This window comes from Melampsora larici-populina (assembly GCF_000204055.1).
Source record: "Melampsora larici-populina 98AG31 unplaced genomic scaffold MELLAscaffold_35, whole genome shotgun sequence".
Classification (NCBI taxonomy): Eukaryota; Fungi; Basidiomycota; class Pucciniomycetes; order Pucciniales; family Melampsoraceae; genus Melampsora; species Melampsora laricis-populina.
Genome location: NW_006768799.1, coordinates 893,175 through 908,091, shown reverse-complemented (window position 1 = coordinate 908,091; position 14,917 = coordinate 893,175). Strand labels below are relative to the sequence as shown.

At 38.3% G+C, this 14,917-nt stretch overlaps 2 protein-coding genes across 2 annotated transcripts; both read left to right on the top strand.

The window, feature by feature from the left end:
• Positions 1 to 106: 106 nt before the first annotated feature.
• Positions 107 to 1,864, top strand: MELLADRAFT_72570 (uncharacterized protein; the record flags this gene model as incomplete). The annotated part of the gene is made up of 4 exons (XM_007413215.1): positions 107 to 687; positions 799 to 948; positions 1,103 to 1,204; positions 1,306 to 1,864. 4 exons carry the CDS (start codon positions 172 to 174, stop codon positions 1,324 to 1,326), a joined length of 789 nt encoding a protein of 262 aa, XP_007413277.1.
• A 2,456-nt stretch (positions 1,865 to 4,320) lies between these two features.
• On the top strand, positions 4,321 to 6,021 carry MELLADRAFT_65611 (uncharacterized protein; the record flags this gene model as incomplete). Its single annotated transcript, XM_007413216.1, has 5 exons — positions 4,321 to 4,343; positions 4,389 to 4,527; positions 4,562 to 4,650; positions 4,717 to 5,081; positions 5,141 to 6,021. The coding sequence occupies 5 exons, from the start codon at positions 4,321 to 4,323 to the stop codon at positions 6,019 to 6,021; spliced, it is 1,497 nt and encodes a 498-aa protein (XP_007413278.1).
• Between the last annotated feature and the right edge of the window lie 8,896 nt (positions 6,022 to 14,917).

Here is a 14,917-nt window from a genome sequence, read left to right as displayed (position 1 = left end):
TGAGAGAGATAGTCAGACTGGATTAAACTAAACTACATTTAAACAGCAGAAACCCCAGTAATTAAACCCAAACTCTGAATTTTCAGCCTCAAACTTCTTCCCACCAATCATAAAGATTAAAGTTTAAAGTTTTCTATCAAATCCACTCAGAGTTCTCGACTTCTCAACAAGATGGGATTACCTCAACTAAAACTAACCAACCCACCATCAACTTCAACAACAAACACTTCAACCACAACAAATCCAATCTCAATGAAACAAATCGATCCATCCCATGAACCATCGACTTCAACTCTTTCAATCAAACTCAACAATCCTTCTTCATTTCATCAATCTAATCTATCATCATCATCATCATCATCAGATTCCAATCATCAAGTTCCTTCACACAACCCAACCACATCCCTCAACCCATCCTCAAACCCAATGAACCCAACCGATTCCCACCAAACCCAAACCCCTCACCAACCCCAACCGCAAGACATAATCGAAGAAAACCCAGCCCAAGAAGCCGAAGAAGAAGAAGACCAAGAACCGATTGAAATCTTTGGAACCTCACCCATAGGAATCATAGGCAAAACCAAACCAAGAGCAATTGTAAGAATCGAACGAGATTATTCTGCAAAAGGTGCGACTAGTGGACGAGTTCAGTTTTGGGATGGATGGGTTACTGAACTTGAAGGAAGAGTAAGTGGTTTTTCTTGTTCCTTTTAATTAAGTTTCTAAAAACCATCTCTCCTTTTTTTTTTTTTTTTGGTTTTTTTGGTTTTTTTGGTTGCTTTTTTGGGGTTTGGGTAGATTACTCCACTTCAATTACAAAACACTTTGAATGATTTGAATGGGATCTTAGCATCGGCTTATGATCCTTATAAATCGATTTTAGATAATACGTTTTCGGTTTTGAGTTTGTATCTTTTACCTTTGATTATTACTCCTCATTACAAAAAAGTAAGTCAATTATTTTCATTCCTTTGCCTTCCCAACCAAATCAAATCAAAAATCATCAGAGAGAAAATCAAAGAAAAGAACATTAAAGAAAAGAACATCAAAGGAAAGAACATCAAAAAACTTACTTAGATTGTGTTGTTTTCTTTTTGGAAAGGAAATGATCAGGTTCACACGTACCTTAGAATTAGTTAATCAAAGTTTATTGAACCCAGTAGGTTTAAACCTTTTACATCCTCGTAAGGTCGCTTTCTTATTCGTGAGTTGCTTTTCTTTTCTTTCCTTTTTTTCATTGAATGGTCAATACGATTACTAAAGGTTGATTTTATTGCTTTTCCTTTGGTTTTTTTTGTGAGCTAGCTTGAAATTGAGTATTATTGAAGTTGTTATGAACAGTTTAGGTTTTGATTTATTCATTTGAACTTATTTATTATTATTTATCTCTATGAAGGCTCATCAATTATTTTCATATTAAATTCAAAGATAAATCTTTCTGCAAACAAAACATTAAACTTTTTTTTGTATTGAAACCGGTTTCTCTTTCTTCTTCTGTTGCTATCGTTTTTGTTTTGCATTTCTTATCTTTTCTCAAACCGATCTGTTTTCCATCTTATCATTTTGATTTAATTCGTTAAACCTTTTTCTGTAACCTTTGTAGTTTTTTTACTTCTTTACTTTATATCTTTGTATGACTTTTGATAATTTTTGGATTCTTTGTTACTATATCATCTATACAAACGATTAACTTTTTTTCTTTTCGAATGGGGTTTCTAAATTTTATCTTTGTAAGACTTTGACTTTTTGATGAAGTTTAAGCACTCAAGATCTTTTACCTGATTGAATTCTATACACATTTTCAGGAACGTACAAGATTATAAACATTGAAATTAATTTTTGAAGATACAAAGATTTGCTCAACACACTTGATTTAAACCAATTTAAGTTTAGTTGAAAAACCCCAGATCGCAGGTCTTCTTGGTACAATGTACAATTTACAAACCATTCGAATGATAAATCACATATCTGTTAAAGAAGACAGGCTCAACTAACCAATCCAATCAAGTTCAGTTTGAATTTAAAAAGCAAACTTCATGAGTTTTCATTCCACCGGATTTTTAGCTCAGCCTCTGATGATCATTAAAAAAGAAAACTTTCCAGAACCGAATAAATTCTTATTGTTATGAAGAATTATTTATGGTTCAGAAAAGTAATGGTTTTAGTAAGATGGTAAACAAGTAAATAAGTTTACAATTTCTTAAAAAGCTTATGGAACTGATCATCCTCTTGGCTAACCTCCAAAGGTTGTCCTCAATACGATTTACTTGTCCATTCAAACTCTTTCTAATAAAATGGTTTTCCATTTCAACCGAGTTTAGTTTCTCTCCTAAGTCTTTTTAAGTAATGGGCGATTGAACTTGTGGTCTTTAAATAGGAATGAAATGTTTGGGATTTCGAATTTCACTTTATCAATGGAGAGAATCTTTAAACCTCTTGCGCAGTTTAAATCTTTTCAATGGTTTATCCTTCTTTAGTATGCTGTGATAGTCGATCTCAACCAAATCAAGTGATGATCAATATACTTTATATTTGGCTTTGGATTTGACTCTGGCTGACTTGGTGATATGTAGGATTTTTTTCAAATCGATCAGGTTTTTCACTTGGTTCATCATAAGAAGAAGAATTCTGAAATCAAAATCAAAATCAAAATCAAAATCAAATGCTTACTCCAGATTAACGTTTGAATGAAAAAATCAAACAAAATGGTTTTGATCTTCTTCTTGACCATTTCTTCTTCATTTCCTTCTGCTTTACCAATCCACTTCCAAAAACCTTTGATTTCATTTAATTTTCTTCATCTTTAATCTTTCTATAATCACATACAATACACTTTACTTTAAGGTTTTTCTTCAAGTTTCATTCAAAGTACATATATATCTATATAAAACTTCAAGCGTGGTTTCTTTTTTTTTGGATCTGTTTAAGTTGGTTTACAAAACTTGAAACGGATCTAGGTTTGGTTTATCAAGATTCAAAGGTGAGTGTAAAGACAAAAAGAAAAATCGACTGACCCATTTCACAAAAAGGACGACAGACTTTACGAATAGCTGCTACTCTTTTTGATTATGTAGATTATAAGATTGACTGATTGTTTTCTCAAGAATTTTAATTTTAATTTGAGCTACTATCTATTTATTGAGTATTGGGTGTGAAGTGATAAGTTGGTCGAAGTGATTGAGAAGGAATTGATTAGAGACGAGGCGCGGATTCCGTGGTCTGTGTAGTACTAAAACAAGTCGTTTTTCACGATTGTTCTCATTTGAGTACCAGATTTGGCTTATTGTACCATTTGAGACGCTATATATAATTGGATTAGCAACTCACTTGGATTCTTCTCGTCGTACCTCACTTAGTTTCAGTGAGGCAAGAATTTTTCCAATCTTTTGTTATGAGTGTCTGATGAAGCTCTGTGGCTTACTTCAGAATCATCGCATTGCATAGTACGCAATCGAGAAGGTCCATTTTTGGGCCTCCTGATTTTCTTACTATTTGAGGACATTTTCGTCTATCATTTGAGAATCTCACCTCTCAAACTTGATCTTTGTTGCACTTTCGTGTAATTTGGCTGCTCCGGATGACCTTCGTGAGTTTCATTCACAGCGAATAGCTATGGCTTTTGAAAAACCCTTTCTGTGAAAGGTCACGGGGGTGGTAATGGACATATGTATATATATGGAGCCCAATTGACATCAGTTCCCCTCAAGCAGAATCTTGAATTCCGTATCTGTGTGGTTAGTTTCTTTTCTGGTTGAGGTGGTGATTTTGTGGTGATTTTTTCAGCTTACATCTTTCTCCGTAGCTATCTGAAAATTTCGAAAACTTTCAAATATATATCGGTGTGGTTAGTGTTTTTTCTCTGGTTTGATTAAATATTTCGGTGGAAAATTCAAAGCTCACATCCTTGCCTGTAGCTATCAACAAAAATCTTATTTACATTCCAGTGGGTTGCTGCTCTCCATTTCATCGTTCCAAAGCATTAGGAATAACTGAAGGTTTAAATGGTATTCTCAGTAAAGTTAAAAATGTCTAACCCGAACTCTCAAGCTAATTGGTCACCCATGACCGGCCTGAACGTGACCAACACCTTGCCTGTTCAGGTGAGTTATGTTGTTTGATATGGGTTATGCGTGATCTTATGAAAGTTCTGCGCCTAATTGCTCATATCTACATGCCACCAGTCTGGTAACGCCGGTCCGCATTCAGGGGCCAATTCCCCTGCTTTGCCTCATATCAACTCGCCCAATGTTGGTTTAAATGGCGGCGCTTCAGTTGGTCTTGGAAACAACGTGACATTTGGTTCTATCGAGTTTGAACGCAATGGAACCAGGCCATTCTCCCCTGTGAGTGATTTGCTGCGATTCGGTCTTGTTACACTTGATCTTTAGATTTTGGTGGGCTTTTTCTGACATCAATTGGGCATGGACATCTGCACAGAAACTCGGCTGTCCTGTCGTGCCTTCAACCGTCTCTGCCGTGCAAGATATAGAAGGCAGTGCCAAACCTTGTGCTCCACTTCCTCAATTGGTAAGTTTATTTCGTTCAAAGAAGTGTTGCGCAGGAAGAGCTACCATCTAACCAATCATTGTTTCACGCTGGTCGCAACACGCAGCCACCTACGGGGGGCGTGTGGGTGCCCAGCGAGCCCACGTGAGTGTTTCGATCACGCCTCCTGGCGGGTTGATGGCTCAAACATTTCTTTGACTCTCTCCATAGGCCTGGCCAGCTTCCGGCGCATACGTTCAGGCACGACCTATCTCATCCGACCTGGCGGTCAGCTGCAGACTACGATAGTATGGTCAACTGGCGCTCAACAAGAGTTCTCTCAAATGACAGGTTGGCAGCCTCCTTCAACGGAGTGTGTCATGCTGCGAGGGCGTTGAATGGATTGGATCATCGATCTGATCCGCTTCCATGGTTGCGAGATGGTGTCACACCATCTCGTGATCTTCGAGCTTCAGCCCGATATGATCTGGATGTTGCTCGACAAGATAGACCTCATTCATCTTCAGGGGAAGACGAGTGTATGCGAGATCTTTTGGTGGATTCGGAGGATGATAATGTTCCCCCAGGTCCTTCAGGTGAGTTTAATGACGCTGATTGATGATAATTGCTTGATCTGAAACTTGTTTGGTTTGAGTGGGCAAAGCTGTGCGATTGTGCTCAGCTCGCAGACATGCCGGTCCTGCTTCTTCATCTTCGATTTCAACCACGACTCCTTCATCAACCCCAGCAAATAGTGTTGGTAGCAAAAATCACCTGATCCGGAAGATCTCTCCAGTAACCGCTCGAGGTGATCTTGTGGATGTACCACTCACTCGAAGACGATGTGATGGATCCCAGAAAGTCAATCTGGACCAATCTGGCCGGTCTAAACATGGTCAATCAAAAGGTTTGCTTACAATGCAAACTCCAGTTTCTACAGCACATCCTCTTACTGATCAAGTGGCTTTGATAGTCCCGAATGTCATACCTACTATCCAACATCGGCCATTTGGACGACTTTCACCATCTTCTGACCCATCTGGGCAAGGTTTCTCACACTTACCTCACGAGCAGCTGGTGGGCCCACGAGGCACAAACCGTATGGATCTTGACCCACCTAATATCAATCAGGTGGGTCAAACTCACGACCTTCAACGTCCTACTGCTCCAGTGATTCCAAATCAACCCAATCAACATCAAGGTGCCACTTCTACTGGGCTATCGAACAATCCAACGGACTCAGGCCCTGCCTCCAGACCGGGGTTCTCGGTGCTGCCGGGTATAATTACACCTGATCATCCATCAACCATGTCTTCAAATCTCACTCCACCTCAACCACCAAACACCTCGACTTCAACCACTCCTTCAGACAATAAAACAGCAACTCCTAGCCGCATGCGTTGGCCATCTCCGGGGAAAATCGACGTAATCTGGCTCACCCAATTGATTAAATTCCGGCCTTTTGCGGTTCAAAAAGAGCAGAACGACCGATTTCATAAATGTACAGTTTATATCAAGGCAAGTTATATCATGTGACTCACATTGGATTTAGTTTCATTTCAATTGATTTATGTAACTTGACCGCATTTAGAAACTCCCTGAAGCCGGTCAAATGTTTGATAATCTGTCTGAAAACCCAAAAACCACCACCTTGAGGAATCGGTACGACTACTTATCCAAGACTTGGCTGAAGCAAGTTGAAGCAACAAGCTTGCGCGCAAGTGGCACCCACGAGACTGATCAAAAACTGCGCGAGTTGATTCAAATCCTTGCTGAACAAGAAGAGGTCAGTATATGAATTCTAGTGTCTATGAAATCCCGCATCCTCTGTTGAATGAGATATTGTGTATCTGATGTGTCCATCACCTAGGAGTTGATCGACACGGTTCAAGAGGCCAAAGCGGCCAAAGCCGCAGCCACCAAGGCCATTGCTCGAGCCAATGAGCTACGTGACCAACGTGCTCTCAGGCCTTGATCAGCACCGCCTCAGGCCAAAAACGACCAGGACGAAGATGATGACTCCGATGAGGGGGAGGCTTGTACTACTAACCGGCCTACCAATTCAATGAAGGGTATACGTGCTACTTTGAGTAAGAAGTTAGCAGGGGACGACAGTGTTGGTAGTCAGATCATCGATGTTTCTATCAAAAGTAGTCAAGCTGCCGAAAAGGCAAACGATCTCACCTTAGTTGCCCTCGATCGCCACCTGGAACAGACGAAGGTGATCAACCTCCAGCGCGAGCGCGAGCTGGCTCAAACTCAAGCTCGCCTTGACCTTGACTCGGAGACGGCTCATGCGACTATTGCCTTGCGACGGGAAGAGCTCCAGGATGCTCGTGATCATAAGGAAAAAAATGATCACCAGATTGATGACCTAAAGTCATCAATGGTAAGTGTCCAAGGGTCACTTTCCGATTTGGGATCAGTCCTCAAATCGTTAGCCGACCGATTTCCAACTGCTAGCAGCGCCACCTGAAATTTCAAGATGGTACGTTTTTCACGGTTTCACTTCTTTATGAAATTATACAAAACGGCGAGTTCTGACAAACTCATGGGATCATTCTAGCCTTTGCTGAGGGTTTTAGGCCTGATTGTCTTGTAATTTGGCTCAACACCACCTTGATAATCGTTTGTTGAAATCCGCTCAGCCTAAGACCTTTCAACCCATGGCTTTGATTTCCATTTTCTCCATTACTATCACAACCCAATGTTTAATTCAAGTCATTGGTGGAAATTGATTTTCACCCGCACTCTGATCACACATGACTTCTCGATATCTATTATGTTGTCAATCTATTTCTTTATTTCTTGTATTTTGAAACACGATTATGTCTTAACCAATCAAACAAAATGTTACTCCTTCTTTGTGAAAACCACCGAATGTGCCCATCCCTGACGGTTGACATGAATGAGCTATGATCAACTCGTCTTGATATGTATTCACAAAATAATGATCACGTTGTTCATTTGTGTAAGGATTTGAGGGCCTTATGATTATGTGTCATCTGGATCACTTACAACCAAAATATCGTTTTGGTTTTGAGTCCTCGATTCTCACTGGTAGCTAATTTGGGGAATGAACCGATCAACAGATGTCATATCTAATTTGACTTGACTCAAGATATAACATGATTCAATATAATATAATATAATAAATTGAGACACCGATCCACATTTACAAATTTGACATACAGACACAGGATTGAACACGTTAGGAAACAATTCAATGGACTGCTCAAACATCCTGAGCTGCACCCAGATGTCGGGCACCCAGATACACTTCCAAGCTTGGTGGAGCTGCAACGCCCCCTATCGTGCCTCGACCACAACATATCAACAAATTTTTCAATATCACAGCACAGTGGTAAAAAGAGTTTAGATCGTTGACATAAAACCTCAGGTTGTCTAACAATCAAAACCAAAAAGTCAGTCAACCACTCAACTCGTTCTTAAAATTTTACTATGATTCACATATGAAAGAGCCACATACCTTTATACTGCGTCATGCGGAAAATATTCCACAGGCGTCCAAATTCGTGTTTGACTGCAACCCGAACGCTTGACATGACATGATTAAAATGAGCTTGGTCATCATTGAGATTGACACCTGCATAGGGTGTCAGCATGACTGCAGAATTTTGATACCCTTGGTCACCGTACAACATCATTTGTTGACCTTCAAACCCTTTTGCATCACGTTCTAAGACCTCGGTTAAGCCTGACATCCTCAAGATTGCTGTATCGTGGCGTGAACCAATGTACGCCTCTGTTAAATCTGCGGTGATACCACTAAGAGATGAACAAGCCGCACTGTGAGCTAACCCACTTATATCAAAGTTACAAAACCCCACCTACTCGGGTGTCACCACAGCCTGATATTTAAGACTATGAACTCGCTTGTGGCCGTTGTAAAAAGCACGTTGGTTGTACTTCGGTCGTGCCATGCGCCATACCGTGCCTGCGATGAACGTAACCAGTCATGAGACACCCAGACACCTAAAGGCTTTGACCAATCAAACTCGAACTTACCATCTAGGAAACCCACGCAATTATCCATTGGGCAATTCCTGGACTCCACTAACGATGCGGCAAACCCTTCTAACACGGCAGGTGTAAAGCGGCGGGCATTCCATCTTAACAAGGGACCCCAGTTCTCATAGATCCATCCTTGCACCCAGCGGCATATTCGACCGATAGTGGAGATATCACGCCCAAAGATTTGCGAAAGATCGAAATAACGGGAAGGGGTGGCCAATCGAGCCATGTAGATGGCGAGGGCGGTGGTACCAACCTCCTTAGCCCGATTCGGAAGTACAATCGAATCCGGAAAACCACCCCAGTGGTGAATTTCCAAGATTTCGTCAGGGTAGAATCGAGTTGTGAGCTTGCTGATGTGCGGGTGCCAGGTTGCAACGTTGACTCGTCGACTCGATAAGTCGGGAAGTGGGTCACCTCCTCGCCGTTCGATTTCGTGCAAGTATTGGAGAATTTCACGAAGTTCTTCTAATTCATATAGATACCACCAGAGGAGCAAGTCGTGCGAATGACGCAGGGCTGGAGACCTGACCGGGAGTCCATTTGGTTGAAATATTAAGTGGTTGTCTTCCATGTTGACGAAATCGACTTGTAATTGGTGAACTGAGAGGAAGGAAGATGGAATCGGTATACAGGGGATCTGATCCGTTAGAGAACATCCGTTCAGAGAACAAGCTCAGCATTGACGCTGAGCTGTCAATCATTGGACATCTCGATACCTAGGCATGGTTTTAGATAGGTAGGGGTGTGACATGCTGTAGCATGTCACATGTACTCTAAGTGAGATCATCCACGATCACCCGCAGATCCCAAAGTAAAAAATCACTTTAAAAGTGCTTTACCATACTAATAACGAGCGCGAACCACGGAATCCGCGCCTCGTCTCTATTGATTGAATGAGATTGATTTTAATTTTGACTAAAGAGTGATTTTCAATTTTCAATACAGTCTTATCACTTGTTTTCTTTCTCTTGATTTTCTGATTTTTCTCTTTCTCAACCAACCAACTCACCAATCGATCTACACTTGAAGTTCTTATCCAATTTTCATTCTTTTACAAACCAACTTTTCTTTGAACTTATCAATTTCAATTTCGATTAAACCAAGATGTCAACTTCTAATCCAATGAACAGCAGCAGCATTACTCCAGAACAACGATTACATCAGCAACTGATGGGTAGATCTAATTCACATTTGAACCTTGTAGATCCTTCACTTCATCAGATCTCTAACTTCAAGACTACCACTGTCAGTACTCTATCCAACTTCATCTAACTTCTTCTTCATCTCACTAATCTCATTCTTACTTCCTCACAGATTATCGATTCACTCGGTCAATCCTATTCATCTCCTTACCATTCTGCCAATGCTTTAATCTCTTCTTCTTCTAATCTCTCACTCCAATCTAATCGACCGGTCTCACGTCATCATTCGATCCATAACCCTTCTCCTACTCCTTCTCAACAACACTTACCTTTTGATCCTGATCATGAAGCTGAATTACTTCGAAGAAGGAAACTTGAGGCTAGAAGAAGTATGTCCTCTAATCGTCAAAGTCTTCATCATGCATCCTCTCGAACTTCTTTTGCTACGGCTCCTCATGCTCGTAGTCGTCGTCAAAGTGTTGCTGTGAGTATCTTTTTCTTTCTTGAGATCTGATTGCATGGCTCATCTTTTCTTGATTCTTGTTACTTAGTCTTCAATAGCTTCTAATGCTACCTCACCACTTCCTCAACAACGTACCCTATCACCTCAACCCCAATCACGTAGATTACTAGGTAGTGGATCACCCCTAGCACAAGTACATCGTCCATCACGTGAGTCTTTTTTAACTCTACAACCTTCAACTTCTCAAATTCATCATCCATCCATCTATTCCTGCGCGACTTTTTTGTAGCCCTTCGGTCAGCTTCAACACCTACTGTAAACTTATCAGAAAGTGAACAAGATCCAAGTGAAAGACCACCACCAGTTCCAAGTCTGAGTTCTAAATCAAGACAAAAACTAATAAAAGCAGAACAACGAAAGATCAAAAAAGAGTTAATTGAGAGTGAACGGATCCGATTGAATATACCAGAACGAAGACGATCGATTTGGTTTAATCCGATCAGTAGTGGTACTTCTTCAAACGAAAAAGAAAAAGAAAACAAATCAAAAGTTTTGTCACCTAAGAAAGTTGTTCAAGAAGAACGAGATCCGTTTAGGAAGAGTGTCTTACAGGTAGGAAGCAGTCAAACTGATTCGATGAGGACCACATCATCCTCATCACCTCACAAGTCTCAAACCCCACCCAGTCCTCAATCCAGCGAAGTGAAATCCAACAAGAAAAAACCATCCTCAACTCTTTCAAGACTATTTGGAACCTTACTCTCGACGCACAACCATTCGAAATCGATCACTGTAGTCGACCCGCGATCTCCTATCCTGTCTAATTCTCATTCAAAACGATTAAACGTCATGGAATCTCTCAAACGATCTACAATGAACAAACGTAGACCTGTGGTACCGGTTTTCGATCCTTCTAGTCTTCCTCTTCCTTCACAGGATGTCTTTGTGCCTAGTAAACCTAGTGAGAGTGTGGAGGAAGAAGAAGGTAGTGGGGAGAGTGTGCCGAGGATTGGAAAGGTTAAGAGTGGGAATGGAGTCATGGTTTTGGTCGTTAAGAGTACTTGAATCCATCTATCTTTATGATTTCTTTTTTGGAAGATTTTTGGATTCGAGTTTGGGTTGTTCTTTTATAAGCATTTGATTTAATCTTTTTTTCTTTTTTCTTTTTGCTTTTCTGTTGATCTTTTTTGTTCTTCTTTTAACATTTTGATACATCTTCATATACATCTTCATATACATCTTTATACATTTTGATACATTTTTATATTTCTTTATACATCCTTATACATTTTGATACATTTTTATATCTCTTTATACATCCTTATACATTTTTAATTTTTGATCATATATATCAGAACAGTACAAGACCCAATTGAATTAATGATCTTTTTCTTTTTCTTTTGATAATTCACTTGATTTTCTTTTTCCCCTATCTCTCTTCTTAGAACTTGTATATCGGTTCTTTCCTTCCGTTCTTCTTATTTCTTTTTCTTCTTTGAACATCAAATCTAATTTCTTTATTTATCTCTTTATTTATCTCTTTATCTATCTATCTATCTATCTATATAGCATATAATTTTTTTCTTTTATAATTGACATTGATATATGGAGATTTAAGAAAAAAAAAGAAACCCCGTTGTTCGGTCTATTATTTATTTACATTAAAACTTAAAAGACATTTTTTTTCTCTTTGATTGATTTTTTCCCCTTTGATTGATTCTTATCTTTTTTTGTATCTTTATCTTTTGATCTTTATATATATTTGTTTTGTTTTTGGTTTCTTTATATGTTTTGTTTTTGTTTTTTTATTAGGTATTTGTTTGTTTTACTTTTTGATTATTTTAGTTATTTTGATTATTAATGCATTTATCCATTCATTCATTCATTGATTCATTCAATCATTGATTCATTCAATCATTGATTCACTGATTCATTGATCCACTCACTCATTGATTCAGTGATTCATTGATCCATTCATTCATTCACTCATTGGGTCATTGATCCATTCAATCATTGATTCAATCATTGATCCATTCATTCATTCATTCATTCATTCATTGATTCCTTCATTTGGTATTTTTTCTTAATGAAAAGAATCATGAGAGAATGACAAATTCAATAAGTATAAATGGTACAACTTTGTATCCCCTAAATGATGATGAATTCATGTGAAAGATTTTTAGGAAAAAGATTAAAGAACCCAAGAATGAGATTTCTTAATTGAAGGTGAGAAAGGAAAAGTTGGTTGGGTTGGGATTTGGGATTTGAGGGATAGATTGGATTTGAGGGATAGATTGGATTTGAGGGATAGATTGGATTGGGTGGTGTGTATTGTGTGTGTGTGTCTTTTATGGAAACTGTAATGTGAAGTGATCACCACACTGTTTCCAGAAATTTGGATTTTGGATTTCAAAAATTCTGGACTATTTGGTTTCAAGAGCATGACCCCTGTGCATGATACTAAGGCTGTGTTCACTTACAGCGCTTTGCAGAATTGATGAAAAAAACGCTTGAGTTTTCAAAAAAAAAAAACCTGTGAGTTTTTTCAAAAACTTATTGAGCTTTTCGAAAACTGAGCAAGCTCTTGTGCGTGATTGTTATTGTCAATCAATGGAACCAACTTCTTGGCCAGTTTTTGAAAAACTTGATCACTTTTTGACAAAACTCGGTTTCTTTTTTAAAAAAACTCGTGGTTTTTTTTTCTCCAAAGTCATCAAATGTGAACTGATCATCACACTGTTTCCAGAATTTTGGATTCTGGATTTCAAAATTCTGGAAAATTTGGTTTCAAGAGCATGATTGAGCCCCTGTGCATGATACTAAGGCTGTGTTCACTTACAGGGCTTTGCAGAATTGATGAAAAAAACGGTTGAGTTTTCAAAAAAAAAAAAAACCCTGTGAGTTTTTTCAAAAACTTATTGAGATTTTCGAAAACTGAGCTAGCTGTTGTTTGTGATTGTTATTGTCAATCAATGGAACCAACTTCTTGGCCAGTTTTTGAAAAACTGATCACTTTTAACAAAACTGGGTCACTTTTTTAAAAAAACTCAAGGTTTTTTTTTCTCCAAAGTCATCAAATGTGAACTGATCAGCACACTGTTTCCAGAATTTTGGATTCTGGATTTCAAAATTCTGGAAAATTTGGTTTCAAGAGCATGATTGAGCCCCTGTGCATGATACTAAGGCTGTGTTCACTTACAGGGCTTTGCAGAATTGATGAAAAAAACGGTTGAGTTTTCAAAAAAAAAAAAAACCCTGTGAGTTTTTTCAAAAACTTATTGAGATTTTCGAAAACTGAGCTAGCTGTTGTTTGTGATTGTTATTGTCAATCAATGGAACCAACTTCTTGGCCAGTTTTTGAAAAACTTGATCACTTTTTAACAAAACTTGGTTTCTTTTTTAAAAAAACTCTTGGTTTTTTTTTCTTCAAAGTCATCAAATTTGAACTGATCATCACACTGTTTCCAGAATTTTGGATTCTGGATTTCAAAAATTCTGGAAGATTTGGTTTCAAGAGCATGATTGAGCCCCTGTGCATGATACTAAGGCTGTGTTCACTCACAGCGCTTTGCAGAATTGATGAAAAAAACGGTTGAGTTTTCAAAAAAAAGAAACCTGTGAGTTTTTTCAAAAACTTCATTGAGATTTTCAAAAACTGAGTGAGCTCTTGTTTGTGATTGTTATTGTCAATCAATGGTACCAACTTCTTGCCAAGTTTTTGAAAAAACTTGATCACTTTTTAACAAAACTTGGTCACTTTTTTAAAAAAAACTCAAGGTTTTTATTTCTCCAAAGTCATCAAATGTGAACTGATCACCACACTGTTTTTCAGAATTTTGGATTCTGGATTTCAAAAATTCTGGAAAAGTTGGTTTCAAGAGCATGATCAGCCCCTGTGCATGATACTAAGGCTGTGTTCACTCACAGCGCTTTGCAGAATTGATGAAAAAAACGGTTGAGTTTTTGAAAAAACTTGGTCACTTTTTAACAAAACTTGGTTTCTTTTTTGAAAAAACTCAAGGTTTTTTTTTTCTCCAAAGTCATCAAATGTGAACTGATCATCACACTGTTTCCGGAATTTTGGATTCTGGATTTCAAAATTCTGGAAAATTTGGTTTCAAGAGCATGATGAGCCCCTGTGCATGATACTAAGGCTGTGTTCACTTACAGGGCTTTGCAGAATTGATGAAAAAAACGGTTGAGTTTTCAAAAAAGAAAAAAACCTGTGAGTTTTTTCAAAACCTCATTGAGATTTTCAAAAACTGAGCAAGCTCTTGTTTGTGATTGTTATTGTCAATCAATGGTACCAACTTCTTGCCCAGTTTTTGAAAAAACTTGGTCACTTTTTGACAAAACTCGGTTTCTTTTGAAAAAAACATCCAGGTTTTTTTTTCTCCAAAGTCATCAAATGTGAACTGATCACCACACTGTTTCCAGAATTTTGGATTCTGGATTTCAAAAATTCTGGAATGTTTGGTTTCAAGAGCATGATTGAGCCCCTGTGCATGATACTAAGGCTTTGTTCACTTACAGCGCTTTGCAGAATTGATGAAAAAAACGCTTGAGTTTTCAAAAAAAAAAACCTGTGAGTTTTTTCAAAAACTTCATTGAGATTTTTGAAAACTGAGTGAGCTCTTGTTTGTGATTGTTATTGTCAATCAATGGTACCAACTTCTTGCCCAGTTTTTGAAAAAACTTGGTCACTTTTTGACAAAACTTGGTTACTTTTTTAAAAAAAAACTCAAGGTTTTTTTTTCTCCAAAGTCATCAAATTTGAACTGATCATCAC